The 17,511-nt window shown below is 38.6% G+C and overlaps 1 protein-coding gene across 4 annotated transcripts in view; it reads right to left on the reverse strand.

Annotated features, from left to right (window-relative positions):
• The window catches only part of caska (calcium/calmodulin-dependent serine protein kinase a), a 494,230-nt gene that overhangs the window by 380,572 nt on the left and 96,147 nt on the right, over positions 1-17,511 (reverse strand). For all 4 annotated transcript variants that reach the window (XM_041210838.1, XM_041210837.1, XM_041210836.1 and 1 more), the window contains exon 2: positions 2,834-2,946. In XM_041210838.1, the coding sequence (XP_041066772.1) occupies positions 2,834-2,946 (113 nt within the window). The remainder of the gene's footprint in view (positions 1-2,833; positions 2,947-17,511) is intronic.

Below are 17,511 nucleotides of genomic sequence, written 5' to 3' on the forward strand. Positions count from 1 at the left end.
GGTGCTGTCTAATGAGGCTTGGTGAGTTTCTGCAATGCATCTTGTAGATGGTACACACTGCCTCCATTGTCAGTGGTGGAGGGGATGCCAATCAAGTGGGCTGCTTAGTCCTGGATGGTGTCAAGCTTCTTGAGTGTTGCAGCTGCACTCATCTATGCAAGTGGAGAGTATTCCATCACACTCCTGACTTGTGTCTTGTAGATGGTGGACTGGCTTTGGGGAGTCAGGAAGTGAGTTACTCATTGAAGGATTCCTAGCCTCTAACCTGCTCTTGCAGCCACAGTATTTATATGGCTAGACCAGTTCAGTTTCTAGTCAATGGTAACCCCCAGGATGTTGATAGTGCCATTGACTGTCAAGGAGATATGGTTAGATGCTCCCTTGTTGGAGATGGTCATTGTCTGGCGCTTTTGAAACACAGATGTTTACTTGCCTTGTCAGCCCAAGCCTGGATGTTGCCTAGGTCTTGCTGCATTTGGACATGAACTGCTTCAGTATCTGAGAAGCCATGAACAAGTTGCTGAACATTGTGCAATCATCAGTGAACAACCCCACTTCTGACCTTATGATGGTAGGAAGGTCACTGAAGCAGCTAAAGATAGCTGGGCCTAGGTCACTACCCTGAGGAACTCCTGCAGTGATGTCCTGAAACAGAGATGATTACTCGGTCAAATGCTGCTTTGATGTCAAGGCCAGTCACTTTCACCTAGCCTCTGGAGTTTAGCTTTTTCATCTACTTTTGAGCCAAGGCTATAATGAGGTCAGGTGATGAGTGATCCTGGTGGAACCCAAACTCAGTATCAGTGAGCAGGTTATTGCTAAGCAAGTGCAGCTTGATAGCACTGTTGATGACCCCTTCCATCACTTCATTAATGATCAAGAGCAGACTGATGGGGCGGTAATTGGGCAGGTTAGATTTGTTCTGTTTTGTGTGTACAGGACATATCTGGGCAATTTTCCAGTGCTGGGTAGATTGCCGGTGTTGTAGCTGTGCTGAAATATCTTCGCTAGGGGCACAGCAAGTTCTGGAACACAAGTCTTCAGTACTATTGCCGGAATATTGTCAAGGCCCATAGCCTTGGCAGTATTCAGTGCCTTCAGCTGTCTCTTGATGTCACATGGAGTGAATCGAATTGGCTGAAAAATGGCATCTGTGATGCTGGGGACCTTCAGAGCAGGCCAAGATGGAGCATCCACTTGGCACTTCTGGCTGAAGATTGTTGCAAATGCTTCAGCCTTATCTTTTGCACTGACATGCTAGGTTCCCCCATTATTGTGGATGGGGATAGTTGTGGAGGCCCCTCCTACAGTGAGTTGTTTATTTGTCCACCACCATTCACAACTGGATGCGGCACAGCTGCAAAGCTTAGATCTGATCCATTGGTTGTGGGATCACTTATCTTTGTCCATCGCTTGCTGCTTAGGCTATTTGGCATGCAAGGACTCCTCTGCTGTAACTTCACCAGGTTGATACCTAATTTTTAGGCATGCCTGGTGCTGCTCCTGCCATGGCCTCCTGCACTCTTCACTGAACCAGGGTTGATCCCCTGGCTTGGTGGTAATGGTAGAGTTGGGGATATACTGGGCCATGAGACTTCAGATTGTGGTTGAGTACAATTCTGCTGCTGGCATCAAAATCATATGTCACATGGGCACGAAGTGGCTCAATCCAAGATGACTCCAGGCAAAAACCAACGTCTTCAAGGACATACTTTGCAACTTCCTGTTTGCCAATTACTATACATTAGCTGCAGTTCAGAGCTGGACATGCAATGTAGCATGGACTAGTTCTTCCATGCATGCGACAGCTTTGGCCTTACGATCAACATAAAGAAAACTGAGGAATGTACCAGCCTGCTCTAGGAAAGCCTCCATCTTCAGCTTAAAACTTCAGTCCACAACCAGAACCTGTGGATGAGTTCACGTATCTCGGTGGCACACCTCTCTCTCAAGCTGTCCATACCGACGATGAGACATGCAAGATTGTCAAAGCAAGACTTTAGCAGACTTTGCACATCAGTCTGGGAACAAACAGGGAGAAGTCTTCCAACCAAACCAAGGCGATAAGAGCAATAGTACTCCCCACTCTGCTCTACGCAAGAGAGACTTTGACTATATGCCAGCATCATGCCAAGAAGCTCAACCACGTCCGCTTGAACTATCTTCAAAAGCTTATGACCAGATGGCATATGGTTCTATAGCAGGACAAATACCAGATGCTGAGGTGCTCACCTAAGCTGGCATGCCAAGCACCCACACCATATTGAGGCAGCCACAACTGAATTGGGCTGGTCATGTAGGCATAGTGCCTGACCCTTGCTTACCAATGGAGAATTTGAGTCTGGGGTGTACTCTCACAGTGATCCAAGGAAGCGCCATAAGGGCACTTTGAAGGCTTCACTTAGAGGAGTTTTGATATTGACTTCCAGTCCTGGAAGGAGCTCATCCAGGATTGCTGCAGTCAAATAAAAATGGTGCAGCCTCCTTTGAAAGCAAATGCACATCAGAAGTAGAAAAAAAAGAAGAAATCCCGAGCCAGCAACTCGCCCAAAACTCAATCGTCTGAGGTATCCTGTCCAAGTGGCAGCAGAACATTCCAGGCACAGGTCAGCTTTAAGCAATCATCTATGACCCACCAGTACCGTACTAAGCACCCCAGATAAAGAACATGGTCATCTTCTCCTCAAAGGATGAGCAAGAGACTCAGAGCCAAAAACAGCTAAAGCAGACAGCTGAAATATAGTTTTTATATTTAAATGTTTTTGAAGAAATTAAGTTGCAACAACAATCAGGTTCCATACTTTTGTAGTTAGGAAATAATAAATTCCCATACCTTCCGTACTCAGGCCAGGACTGGAGGTGAATTTGGCCACATCTACAATCTTCACAGCAAACTGCTGTCCTGTTTCTCTGTTGATACATCTTCTCACAACACTGAATGGTCCCCTGAAATTCAAAGGCACAAGTTTAAAAAAAAGTTTAAATACTCTACATTTTTTAAAAGTCTAAATAATATACAAATTTTTAATACTGTAGTTCAGCAAATCAGTATTTAATTAACCAGTAGAGCAAAACAACATGGATGGGGCCGACAGAAAATCTCTCCCAATAATTATATTTTTCATAGGATTTTTCAGAAGCTTTTTAAAATATAATTTGCAGTATATTTTCATATTACTTTAAACTACAGTTAAACCAGTAGTTTTTCCCCAGCAATTAACTGTATACTTCCTCTAGTACAATGTACTTTACACTTCATTAACACTGACAAAAGTAAATAAGAGTATCAACTAGAAACCACCTGCCCCACCCTCTCTTTTCAACAGTATAAATGCCATTATAGTTCTGCCTCTCTCCAGCTCTGAAGAGTCATACAGACTTGAGACGTTAGCTCTGCTTCTCTCTCCACAGATGCTACCAGACTTGCTGAGTTTTATCAGCATTTTCTGTTTTTATTTCAGGGTATCAACTAATTGCTTTCATCAACTTTTGCTAGTTATGCACAAACCCTGTGTTCTCGAGTTGCAAGCATTTCATCAGTATCTACATTTACACTTTAGTTGATTTGATAGGCAATGATCCTTTCAATGGCCTTGAACATCAATTATCCTGAGTAATCACATCTGCAGTTATCAAACAATGCAGAGATTTCAACTACAGAAACATCTGAAATGAATGCCAAAGGTACAATTCACAGCTTCAGTACAAGTCAATTCTATGAATTTTCCACTTATTTAGTAGGGTAAGCATCACCCTAACATGTCACTCATTGCATAGGTTTGTGTCATTTTGTGTTAATCAGCTCACTTTTCAAATGCCTTAATTCTGCAGAATATGCAACTGACAAATGAGATTTACATAATAGTACTATTTTTAGGTGGTTTGAAACCATTAACTGTAAATTTAACTGTGCTTGATAACCACTTCTAGCTTCTATAGAAGGGCAATCCTGTCAATTCAATAATAAATGTAATCTCCAGACATTACATTTAATAAAAGAAAAACACATTCGCATTCAAGCAAGATAGTTAAAGTGACTTAGTAGTAGAGGTGTGCATTCCAACCAGATTACATGGATTCAAACTAGTACTGATTTGCATAATGTGCTTTAATATTTAATGATTTACATATGTCTATTCAGGTTGGAGACCATTTAAATCATCAACGAAAACTTAAAATCTTAGATAACTATTGGGTACTTTATTAGAAGGTATTTTTTAAAGCAGATAATGCATGAGGCACAATGTAATAGCATTACTCTGACAATTACATGAATGCAACAAAGTCCCAAAAGAAAACACTTAAAATAGCCACAAAAACCTAGAGCTGACCTGAAAGGGCATTCTCACTAATTATTAGGACTTCAGCAAGTATTGATTTTGTACCAGCATGATCCATCCTAAGCACATTCCACACATTATCTAATCAGACTGGGATGAACTAACTGATATATAATTTGAGTGAAATACTAATGAGAATTCATTCCTTGTTAAAAATGTAAAGGCTCCACTTGCTATTATTTAACTTAATCACTCGGGTAAAATAAATGGCCATTATAGGAATATCTCCAGGTGGGTTTACAAATTGATGTGGCATATCAGCAACTCTCCTACAAAGCTAAAGAACAAATTTAGATGTATACTGTAGAGTAGTTGACAAGCATGGTGCAGTCAGGCAACTGGAACATGGATGTGTTTCATAGAATTAATCTTGCTGATTACAAACATCAAAGGCCTACCAGATTTATACCGAAGTGCAATAGTTAAAACATCTTCTGCCACTGTGAAGCTGTTGGATCAGAGCATCAGTTCTCCTTCCCTTCTGACATCAATAGACCCTCAATCATTTTATGTATTACAATATAAAATAAGTTTTCTCCTTCCAAAATATAATGGCTGCGGTTGGTTAAGTGTTCACCCATTCCAAGCATTTTGATATTATCTCTGAATTTTGATTTTTAGAAATTAATTGCAATGTTTAAGTTTTGGTCTTTGTTTTTTTTAAATTGTGGAACGAAAATGGAAGAGGAAATCTGTAGATGGATTGGGAAAGAGCAAAGAAAATGGGTTCCTAGTATATATGAAGGACTCCTTTCACAAGCAGTATGTTCTTATGCCCTATGGCTCGATGTTGCTAGATCTAGTTATGAGTAATGAAATAGATCGCAGGTGACTTAAAAGTGAATGACCACCTCAGCAGAAGTGAACATAATGATATAAAAAGAATAATTGCACTTTGAATGGGGAAAGCTGGGTGATGTAAAAAAAAAAAGGATTTTGGAAAGATTAGGTTCACAAAACCAGAAAAGGCCATAATAAAGTTAACAGAACTTTGTGTTTTATGGCAAAGGAGAACATAAAAGTTGAGATGTAATGGCGAATCCATATGAAATTTTAAGACCACACAGTGTACTATGCAGAGTTTTGGGCTCCACAATATGAAGCACACTGAAGTAATAAAAGAGGATACAATGCAGTTTTACTAAGGTGTTGCTTGACATGAGAGTATACAAATATGAAGACAGACTTGAAAAATTTGAGGTGTGTGTGTTAGCACAGAGGGCAGAGGGGATTAATTCTTTGAGGTCACAATCCCGAACATTGTCTTGTGCAAGGACTACTCTTAGCAATGTTTCAAACACAGATATGCTCAATAGCTCTTTAAAATAGGGAACAGAGGAATGTTGTAGAAACATAGTTGTTCAACTGCTATTACCACCAATAGGAATCTATAGTCATTAGCGAGTTCAATTTCAAATGTGTTATTCTGGATAGCTGCTAAATGGTAGGGGCGGCATGCAAAAGGGGAAAAAGAAGAAGGGATGAATGAAATTCAAAGCCATTAGTTCAGTTAAAACTAAGAGTTCCATTGTTCTGCTTTCCAATTAAGTCTGTGTGCTGCACGGACACTGGAATAACCCTGATCTGTTAACAGTATTGTGTACTGCTGAAAAAAAAGACATGCCAAAGCTTTTCATCTTGCACTCAACAAGACACTTCACAAGAATACCAACATAAAGGGAAAACAACAATTTATACTGTATGAGGACAAAGTACTGATTGGCTGGCAGTGTGATGCATTTGCTGCACCGGAAGCTACATATTATATATTAATACACAGGGCCATGTTCTTTGCAGATAGGAAGAACATGTACACACCTTGTGCCTGTTTCAGCAAAACAAATTAATTGACAGCTATTCACTGACTCATTCCTCAAGACAATGACTTGACCAATCAGGGTCAAGCTGCCTGGTTTAAATTTCAAACAATGTTTGGCAGTTAACTGTCAGTCACTATCAATTGGTGTGTTCTCCATGACAGCACCTCTACCAGAGTCCACCTGCCAACCAATCAGCACTCTTCTTATACAGTATAAATTGTTGCTTTCCCTTATACTGGTATTTTTGCGAAGTGCCCTGATGAATGCAAGATAAAAAGCTTCAACATGTTTCTTTCTTCAGCAATACTCAGGATCTGTATTACCAAATGACTAATATTAATAGTATTCAGTTGCATCTAACATAAAACAAGACAAAACAGAGCTTGTATCTCAACTGTGGCAACATCTCAGAACTGGGTGGGTATGGATGGAGGCCTAGATCCTAGAGATGCAAAATATTTAGTTTTTAAATGGGGACCATGTTATGAGTGCTATTGGTATGTGGTATGTTTAAAACCTGAGGGGCAGTCCTAGAAACCTGGGTATCCTGTATGCTTGAAAATACAAGTGAATTGCTAGAATGATTGATGTTGAAAATAGATTAGAGTTTCGTGATTTAAAATATCAATTGACAAAATATATTTTTGCAAGCGAACAGCCCTAAAATGTTCTAACTGAAACACTGCTCAAGAAAATGTAATTGAAATCTGTGATGCCTGTCACCTTTATAAACATGCTGTTAGGGATACGTACGCTGTAAGCTGTAGAATACAATATCATCTTTGGCACAGGCAATTGTTAAATTCTTGGAAATACCCTACTCTACTCCGTTTGCAAATCAAGGAAGTCCAACTATAAATGTACTATGCTGAATGATGAACAATTTATTCTTCTTCAACATATTTATATATTATAGGACAGCTTAAATTATTTCTGATGTACTGGCTCCAGTAATATCTGTCATGTTTATCTGCTGGGGTGATTCTTGCAGCAATTGCACATTTTAAACTTATAGTTCATTACCATTTGCTCATTGGCCCCGCCTCCCTCCATTATGGGAAAGATATGAAAGTGTGAAAAAAGTGCAGCATAGATTCAGTAGAACGTTATCAGGGATGAGAAGTTACTGTTATGAAGAGGCGTGAGAGGTTAAAATTTCTTTCATTAGAGCCAGGAAGTTCAAAGTAAAACTGAAAAAGAGATAGTCAAGATTCTGGAAGACAAATGATATGGTTAATATTAATGAATTATTCTCACGAATCAACAAAATGTTAACAAACAGACCAAAATTTACCACAAGATAAAGGATTCAAAAAGGAGCCAAGAATTTTTCTTTACACAGTTGGATAAAATGCATACTTCTTTGTCATAAATTGTCGACAAAGAGTTTGAAAGGCTATGAAAACTGCTTAAAGAATATTTAAGGGTATAAAGACAGAGCAGGAGAGTGGGATTAGACTGTGAATTAATACTGTTATAGGATTAAACTACACACAACACATTTCAATTTTTGTACTCAGCAAACAAAAACAAATTATTTTAGGCATGAAGTTGATGAGCTTTAACAATCAGCAATTACCACAAAATTTGTAGGCAATTTCTGGACAACAGCAAATACTTCACAAAAAGTAAGTCATATTTATTGACTGTATTAAAAGACACAAAAATATCAGTAGTTCTTATTTGAATACTTTAGCCCCTCCCAAAAGCTTTAGCTTGGACTTAATATTTTTGCTCAGTGTGGTTACCATTATTTGAAGGAAGATCCTTAAGTCTAAGCATTTGCAAAGTGCATAATGTCTCAGGATTTGTCAGTGGGATTTAAGTAAACTAAATAGCAATGTTTCTCAGCCTCCAATAAAATCTACTTTGTCGTTCTTGAAAATAAGAGGGAAATGTTCAAAGCATTATTCAAGTACACTTTATACTGATTGTTTTATACTGATTATTTTTAAAGAATTAAGAATTACATAGAAATGGCAACATAGCAACTGGCAGTGCAGCCATGTATCTTCCATGCAAGCATCAGTCTGAATCTCATGTGCCCGCTTTGCTTTCAGATCACATTATTCTCTTTTTTCCTCCAATTACCTATCTAATCCATTCTTAAATGTGCTTCAATCAGTAACTCCAGTGAAGCATTGTAGACTCAATCCTCTATGTAAAAACATTCCTCCTGATCATTGATATAAAAACATATGTAAAAGATTTAGAACTATGTTCTCTCATTCCATCCCCTCAGAATTTTAAATACCTCTTTCAAATCTGTTTCCATTTTCTTTGAATAAAAATAATTTTTCAAGTCTTTCTTTGTATTTCTACTGCCTCATTTCAAGTTGCCTAAAAGGATAAGAGCAAACACATACATGGAACACAGCTATCTAAAAGATCTGTACCAAGTCACAAACTACCCCGAGTTGGGCATACATCGCCATCTCTTCATTGTTGCTGGGTCAAAATCCTGAACTAAAATCTCTACCTAATAGTATTGTGGGAGCACCCGTGTCACATGGATTGCAGCAGTTCAGGAAAGCAATCCACCACTACTGTCTACAAATTAACTTTTATACAGATTCACTATTACATCTTGACTTTTATATTCTATACATTTGCCATAACACCCAGTATAAAATTAGTTGTTTCTAATGGTCTTTCGACAATTAAGGTGCACTTCTTAATGTGTTGTGAACCTGAGCCCCCTGAATCCCCTTACTGAGGGAGTTCCGCATCATTGGACATGCCACCTTTCGAATAAAATTTGGACATTAACCGGTTGTCCAAAGTATATTTACATCTTTTTTGATCGACTGTACCAACTCACATTGGCAACACTTGCACTTCCAGCAATACACTTAAAAACAGACTATAATTCACCTGAAATAAAAAAGGCTGGATTTGTGATGACCAAGGAGAAGGCCCACATGACCTCACTCTCAAAAGGAACCAAACCTGGTTCACTGCCATCTAGAGAAGTAAAAGGAAAGGAAAATCTAAACTGCATAGAAATAAAGGTGGCTTTCATTTACTTTGATTTTTCCAATTCAAGCATATGCATCTCCCATAACATTTTAATATGTTTAAACAGTCGACTTCTGCAAAGTAAGCTCTCAAGTGCTTCGGATCACTTCAGTTCCAGGGTGAAGGGCTTTAACCCCTAATAAGAAACTATTATGAATAATGGAAAAACAGCATTTTGTAAATAATACATACACCAAAACAACGTTCTAATTTAATTGGTTACTGCTGTATTCATGGGCTAAGTAAGACCTTAAAACAATTTCCCCCAAAATATGGCAATCCAATTCCCTTTTGAATACCTCAATCAAACATGCCTCCACCACCCTCTCAGGAAGTTTGTTACAAACTTCAATCATCCTCTGCAGGTGAAAAATTTTTCCTCACATCACCTTTTCTCCTTTTGCCAATTATTTTGAATCTGTGGCCTCTAGCTCTTAATGCTTTCTTGAATGGAAACAGTTTCTCACTATTCACCTTATCCGTATGCCTCAGGATCTTAAATATCTCTAACAAAAAGGGAATTGGATTGCTATCTGAAAAGAAAATGTGCAGGCTTACGGGAATAAGGCAATGGAGTGGGACCGTGTAGAATGCTCTTTCTGAGAGCCAGTGCAGACTCGATGGGCCAAATAACCTCCTTCTGCACGGTAAAGATTGAGATTCTGTGATCTGTGATCTACGTCGACTTAGAGATAATTCTACAAGCAGCACATAGATCAATATTATTTCAGGATTAAAATGTTATTTCAAATAACAATCGATATAAGCTACTTAAGATTTCTTGCAGTCATACTTACTTTATGCAATAGAAAAAGCAATTATTTTCTAACTTTCCAATAAATCTCAAGCGTTCAGTGCAATCAATGCAACAGCTTCTTAAAACACAACTAAAATAAAAAAAATAAAGAACCATCATCTCATTATTAAAGACTCTCGAGATATGCAATAAATGCAGCCTTACTGAGGGAGTTCCGCATCGTTGGACATGCCACCTTTCGAATAAGACATTAAACTGAGGTTTCGTCTGCCTCCTCAGGGGATTGTAAGAGCCCACAACACTATTCAAAATGTAGCAGTATTTTCCCAGTTTTCGAATCAATAGTTATTCCTCAGCCAACATTTAAAAATAGCTATTCTAGTCATTTATAACATTGCTGTTTATGAAAACATGCTGTGCTTAAACTGGCTGTTGCATTTACTACACTACACTACACGTGACAAGATTGCAAAAAAATTAATTCATTGGTTGCAAGCCAATTGTGATGTCCCAAGCTCATGATGATGCTATATAAATGAAAGTTTGCTTTTTTTCTTTCATTATAAACTGGACAATAGCACTCATTTCAGGCAGTTTCAATGCACAAGGAGTGTGCCTTGCCATGTGACTAATCACAAAACAGAGCATGTATTTGCAAGGTATTCATAGAATGGAGTGTACAGCATACGTATAAAAACATAGCCTTTTCAATTTGAAAGATAAATCCTTGACAAAAAGTAGAAAGTTAAGTCAGGGATCCACTTTTTAAAAAATGATTAAAATTATTCAAATAGGCTTCTTTTATAAATCACAGTATCAAAGTATCTTTACAGTACAGGAGGCGCCCATTTAGTCTGCACTGGCTTTCTGAAAGTGCATTCCACCTAGTCCCACTCCCCTGCCTTACCCCCATAACCTTGCATATTCTCTCTTTTCAGGTAGCAATCCAATTCCCTTTTGAATACCTTGATCAGACCTGCCTCCATCACCCTTTCAAGAAGTTCGTTCCAGATGGCAACAACCCTCTGGGTGAAAAAAAACTCTCACAGCACTTTTACTCCTTTTGCCAATTAGTTTGAATCTGTGCCCTTTAGTTCTAGAAGTTTTGAGAGGAAACAGTTTCTATTTACCTTGTCCATACACCCTTCAGTATCTTGACCACCTCTTATCCAGTCTCCTTTCAGCCTTCCTTTCTCCAAAGTAAACAGTCCCAACCTCTCCAATCTGTCCTCATAGCTACAGTTCTTCATCCCGGGAATCATGCTCGTAAATCTCCTCTGTACTTTCTCCAATATCTTCACAGCCCAGAACTGGACGCAGTACTCCAAATGAGGCTTAACTAGTGTCTTATACAAGCTCAAAATGACCTCCTTACTCTTGTATTCAATGCCCCTATTAATAAAGCCCTAAGATACTATATGCTTTAGTAACTGCTCTCTCAACACGCCCTGCCATTTTCAATGATCTATGTGCATATACACTGAGGTCCCTCTGTTCCTGCACCTCCTTTGGAGGCCATCCCTTTATTTTGTACTGTCTCACCATATCTTTCCTGCCAAAATGAATCACCTCACACTTCTCTGCATTGAACTTCATCTGCCACTTGTCTGCCCAATCCACCAACATGCCTATGTCCTTTTGAAGTTCAAGGCTATCCCCATCACAGTTGGCAACACTTCCAATCTTCGTATCATCTGCAAATTTTGAAATCAAACCCTGCACACCATAGTCTAGGTGATTGATATATATCAGGAAGAGCAAGGGCCCCAGCACTGACTCCTGGAGGAACTGCACTACAAACCTTCCTCTAAGCTGAAAAACACCCATTTATCACCACTCTGCTTCCTGTCACTCAGCCAATTTCTTATCCTAGTGCTTACTTTCCCTTTTATTCCATGAGCTAGAATTTTGCTCACAAGTCTGTTGTGTGGCACTGTATCAAATGCCTTTTGAAAATCCATATACAAATCATCAACAGCGTTGCCCTTATCAACCTTCTCAGTTACCTCAAAAAAACTCCAGCAAGTTACTTAAACATTATTTTCCCTTAATGAATCCATGCTGGCTTTCCTTAATTATCCTGCACTTGTCTAAGTGACCATTTATTTTTTCCTGAACTTTAGTTTCCAGAAGATTCCCCACCACTGAATTCAAACTAACTAGTCTATAGTTCCTGGCTTTATCCTTGCACCCCTTTTTGGGCAAGGGTGTAACATTCGCAATTCTCCAGGCCTCTGGCACCACCCATGTGTCTAAGGAAGACTGGAAAATTATCACTAGTGCCTCTGCAATTTCCACTCTCACTTCCTTCAGTACCCTTGGATGCATTTTATCTGGTTCGGGTTCCTTATCTATTTTAAGTAAAGATAGCCTTTATAACACCACCTTCTTCACAATTATAAATTCTTCAAGTTTACCAGTTACCTCGCCTCTCACCTCAGCCTGATTAGCATCTTCTTCCTTTGTAAAGACAGATGCAAAGTATTCGTTTAATACCTCCACTATTTCTTCTGCCTCCACGTGCAAGTTCCCTTTTTTATCCCTAACAACCTTTCTTTTATCACCCTTATTTTCTTATATGCTTAAAGACGACTTTGGGATTCCCTTTTATGATAGCTGCCAATCTCTTTTCATGCTCTCTCCTTGCTTTTTTCATTAGTTTTTTTTCACTTCCCCTCTGGTTCTTCTATATTCAGCCTGATTTTCCAGTTAATTTTCTACCTGACAGTCATATGTGCACTTTTTTCCTTTGCATCTTCACCTCTCTTTCCCTCTTGTCATCCAGTGTACTCTGGATTTATTTGTCCTACCTTTCCCCTGCAAAGGAATATACCTTGACTTTGCCTGCAATACTTATTCTTTGAAGGTGGCCCATTGTTCAGCCACCATCCTTTCTGCCTACAGTTGATTCCAACTCTCACAACTCAGAATCATTCTCATCCCATCGAAGTTGGCTTTCCTCCAATTAATTATCCCTGCTCTGGATTGTTTCTTGACCTGTTCCATGGCCAACCTAAACCTTATGACATAATGGTCACTTGTCCCTTAAATGCTCTCTTAATGTTATTTGATCCACTTGGGCCAACTCATTCTCCAGAACCAGATCCAACAGTGCCTGACCTCTTGTTGGACCAGAAACATACTGCTGCAGAAAATTATCTTGAACACATTCGAGGAACTCGCACCCCTCTTGTCCCTTTGCACTATTCCTATTCCAGTCTACATTTGGATAACTGAAGTCCCCCCATTATAATTACTGTATAATTCTTGCATCGTTCTATAATTCCATTGCAAATTTGTTTCTCTACATCACTTCCATTAGTGGGTGGTCTAAATACTACACCAATCAATGCTATTTCTTATGTCTAGCCAGAGAGATTCCACCCTTGACCCCTGTGGAACATCCTCTCTCTCTCCAGTACTGTGATGCCATCTTTAACCAATACTGCCACTCACCCAACTGCTTTTCTTCCTTTCCTAACTCACCTAACCACCTTGAATCCAAGAATATTCTTGTCCTTCTTTGAGCCAGGTCTCTGTTACAGCAATAGTTTAATTCAATTTGTCAACTTGTGCCTGTACTTCGCCAATCTTATTAACCACACTCCGTGCATTCATACATGCAGATTAAACTATATTTAGGCTTTTTTTTTTACTTCCCTCCCCCCGCCCTTATTCTGACCCCATCTAAGGACTTACAATTGCCTACTCTAATTCTATTGGGGGGGGGGGGGGTCAAGAACAAGGGGTCACAGTCTCAGGATACAGAGTAAGCCATTTAGGACAGAAATAAGGAGAAACTTCTTCAGAGGGTGGTAGACCTGTGGAGGCCAAGTCACTGAATATATTTGAGGTGATAGATTTCTAGACTCTAAAGGCAACAAAGGATATGGGGAGAGAGTGGGAGTAGAGCAGAGATAGAGGATCAGCCATGACCATTTTGAATGGTGGAACAGGCTTGTAGGGTCAAATGACCTACTCCTGCTCCTATTTTCTATGTTTCTATATCCCTTTTTAGATTCCTTGTGTCCTCCTCACAAATCGTTTTCCTACCTTTGTATCATCAGCAAATTTGGTTGCAATACATTCCATCCAAGTCATTAATACACCGGTAGATTGTAAATAGGTGAGGCCCCCGCACTGATCCCTATGTCACCCCACTAGTTACAGTTTGCCAACCTGCTAAAATGACCCATTTATCATGACCGTTTCCTGTTAGCCAATCATCTATCCATGCTAATATATTACCCCCAACAACATGAGCTCTTATGTATTAACCTTTTATGTGGTACCTTATCAAATGCCTTCTCAAAATCCAAATACACTACATCTATACTAAATTCAATAAAGGTTCCCTTTTATCCACCCTACTTGCTACAGTCTCAAAAGTAGTCCAATACATTTTTCAAACACTATTTCCTTTTTATAAGACCATGTTGACTCTGGTTAAGTGTATTCGAATTTTCTATCCTACTACTACTTCCCCTATTATTTCCGTAATAATGGATTCCAGCATTTTCCCAATAGCAGATGTTAGGCTAAATGGCCTATAGTTTCCTCTTTCTTGAATAAAGGTGTTACATTTATCATTTTACCATCTGCTGGTACCTTCACAGAATCTAGGGAATTTTGGAAGATTGCATCCACTATCTCTAAAGACACTCTGAAGACCCTAGGATGCTTGCCATCAGGTCCAGGGGATTTGACAGTCCTTAGTTCTATTAGTTTTCTTAGTATTTTTTTCCCCAGTGATAGCAATTGTTTTACATTCCTTCTCCGCCATCATCTTTTATCCTTTGATTTTCTCCATTTTTGAGGAAGCTTTTTTGTGTCTTCTACTATGAAGCCAGGTATAAAATACTGTTCAAAGACTCTGTCATTTCCTTGTTTTCCCATTATCAATTTCCTAGTCTCATCCTCCAAGGGGCCAATATTCACTTTAACTACTTTCTTCCTTTTTATATACTTGTAGAAATCCTTGCCGTCAGGCTGCAAAGATATAGCAAACCCACCCACTTGCACCCTTATCTATTTCTATAAAGATGCAAATTTCTTGGTTTAGCAGGAGGTTATTATTTCCAAAGGAGGTCGTGGCAACAGAAAGGCAATCTTAAAGCTTGACTCACCATTGTATTTGATAGTATAATTGGAATGCCCCTAAAAAAAGTGATCCTTTAAATAGTAATACATGAAAGAAGGTACATCAAGGAGCAGCCTGATCAGTTGCACCCATCAAAGTGCCACTAACCATACCAGCATAACTTGGCATACCTAGCTGGTAACAACCATGAGGAACTATGCTTTGAGTCAGCAAAGAGTCAGATGCAGAGCTTTATAGAAGCATCCAGGACACAATAGAGGAAGTGCAGCCAATAACAGTTATGGTCAGCTGTGGCACCTTACAGGGAAGCGGCACTGTTGCTGGGTCAGCTGACTGGCATCCACATTTCCAGTTATAGATTTGGATGTGAGATAAATTTATGGTAGGACTGAAAATTGTACGCAGTTGAAATTTCAAAGCAAGTGGTATGATAGGAGACAGAAATCCTCACACTATTGACCTGTTGAGATAGGTCCACAGAATGACAAATGGGACATCTTCACAACTATTTTACGCAACATCACCACAACAAGCCAAGGAGGATGAGACACTGGACTGTTCCACCACTTACTCCATGCTCTGCATCATTTCTCATGTTTTTCCTGTCACATCTTATTACTTTCCTCCTTAACTGTCACAAAGCTTACCAAACAACCAAATGTTTTAGAATGTTGTCACCGGTTGCAAGGATTTCTGTCCCCTATCATATGCTTGCTTTGCAATTTCAGTTACATGCAATTTTCTAGTCCCACCGCCAGTTTATTGCCTTGTACACACCCAAATCTATAACTCGAGCTGTGAATGATAACGCCAGTCAATTAACACAAAAAATGTATGCTTTTGTATAATTACAATTCTGGCTAGATTTGTACAAGTTCTTAGCTAATCAGGGCTGAAAGACGAGCGGATGAAAATTGGCCCTATTGTGCCTATTTTTGGAAGAAAAAGTGAGAAATTAATTTGCACCGTATTTTATCCTCCAATATTATCCTTATTTTTCATTTTCAGGCATAGTGCAAGACTCTTATCTGCTTTGAGGGTAATGAGTAGCTTAAACTTCTTGAAATAAACCCTGACATTCTTATCACTTTTTTACAAGACACTTTTCACGATACAACTCAAAAAAAGTTAAAAATTGTGTCCTAATTCTCCAAACACAATAAAACATAGCTGGCGACACAAACTACTTATCAAAACAAATCTGCATCCACACTACACAGGAAATAAATGTTCCCTTCTAACAGTTAACTCCCAGACCAAAAAGTGTAATGAGAATGGCCGAATCTATTAAAACACCTTTTCTGCAATACATTATCCCTTTCTCTCATCAAGACTTTGTTTTTTTTCCTTTATTAGCTACCTATCCATTTCAAAGCAAGTATGCTTGTAGGAGAGAGGGGAAAGAAAGGGAATGGGAAAACAGCAGCTAAAATATGAACTTCAAACATGCTCCTTCTACAGACTGCATATAAATCAAGTGTCATGGTCTCTGTCTAGCTTAATTAATTAGAAGGAAAGGCTCTCTAAAGTTGTTCTGCCTTCTGAAAAGTAAGTATAGCAAAATTCTAGAATATGCACCTAACTGTAAGCTATTAACTTTTGAACAATACCCTTAGTATTTGTTCAGGAGTCTGTTCCTAGCATTCTACCAATATTGCTCTTAACAACTGCTGGGAAGTGCAATAGTGTGACAAGCTGTTTGCCCATCAATTTACTTTATCTTTTTTGGGAAATTGCCTCAAGTTTCTTGGACTTCAGGGCAGAGCTTAGGAATTCAGCAGCAGGGTGCATCAAACCTGCTTATTGCCACATGGTGGCACCACCTGATGACTTTGTGCTCTAACAAGTTATAACATTATTGTAAAAAAATAAATATGGATGCAAACCTTATCTGTTGCACAATTTCTGTGAATGTTACAGTTGTGCACGTCTATTGCCGTTTCAAGATGTGTTCATTGGTAAAATGGTTTAAGTGGAAACTGCATTTTGAACATTCGATTAGTTGGCGGAGTGTTTGACATGGAATACAAATGAACATCAACACAGCCTCAAAAATATGATAAGGTTTGCCATGTATTGACTTAAATCTAGGTTATCATTATATTTCATTTCAAATTTGACTGAGGTAAACACACCAAAACTCAGTTCTTAGCCACTTAAAATATTAAGATCATATTTGTGTACGTAGTTCTTTTTGAAGTATACTCTTTTGCATTAACAGCATAATTCACAATTGCAAACTTGCTTTTTTTAAAAAAAAGTTTCAATATACTGCACCACTGATATTTCTTAATCCTGAAACCCCAAGATTATAACATGAACATCAGGCCTAAATTTATTGATTTTATTCTTGAGCACAAGAAAATGTTTAATATCTGAAATTATAATGTAATATAACCCAATGATGCACAAATTAATTTGTTTATAAATAACAAATTTACATTTACATAATGCTTTTCATCTTCTTAGCCAAAG

The sequence above is a fragment of the Carcharodon carcharias genome, chromosome 18 (assembly GCF_017639515.1).
Source record: "Carcharodon carcharias isolate sCarCar2 chromosome 18, sCarCar2.pri, whole genome shotgun sequence".
In the NCBI taxonomy this organism is placed as follows: Eukaryota; Metazoa; Chordata; class Chondrichthyes; order Lamniformes; family Lamnidae; genus Carcharodon; species Carcharodon carcharias.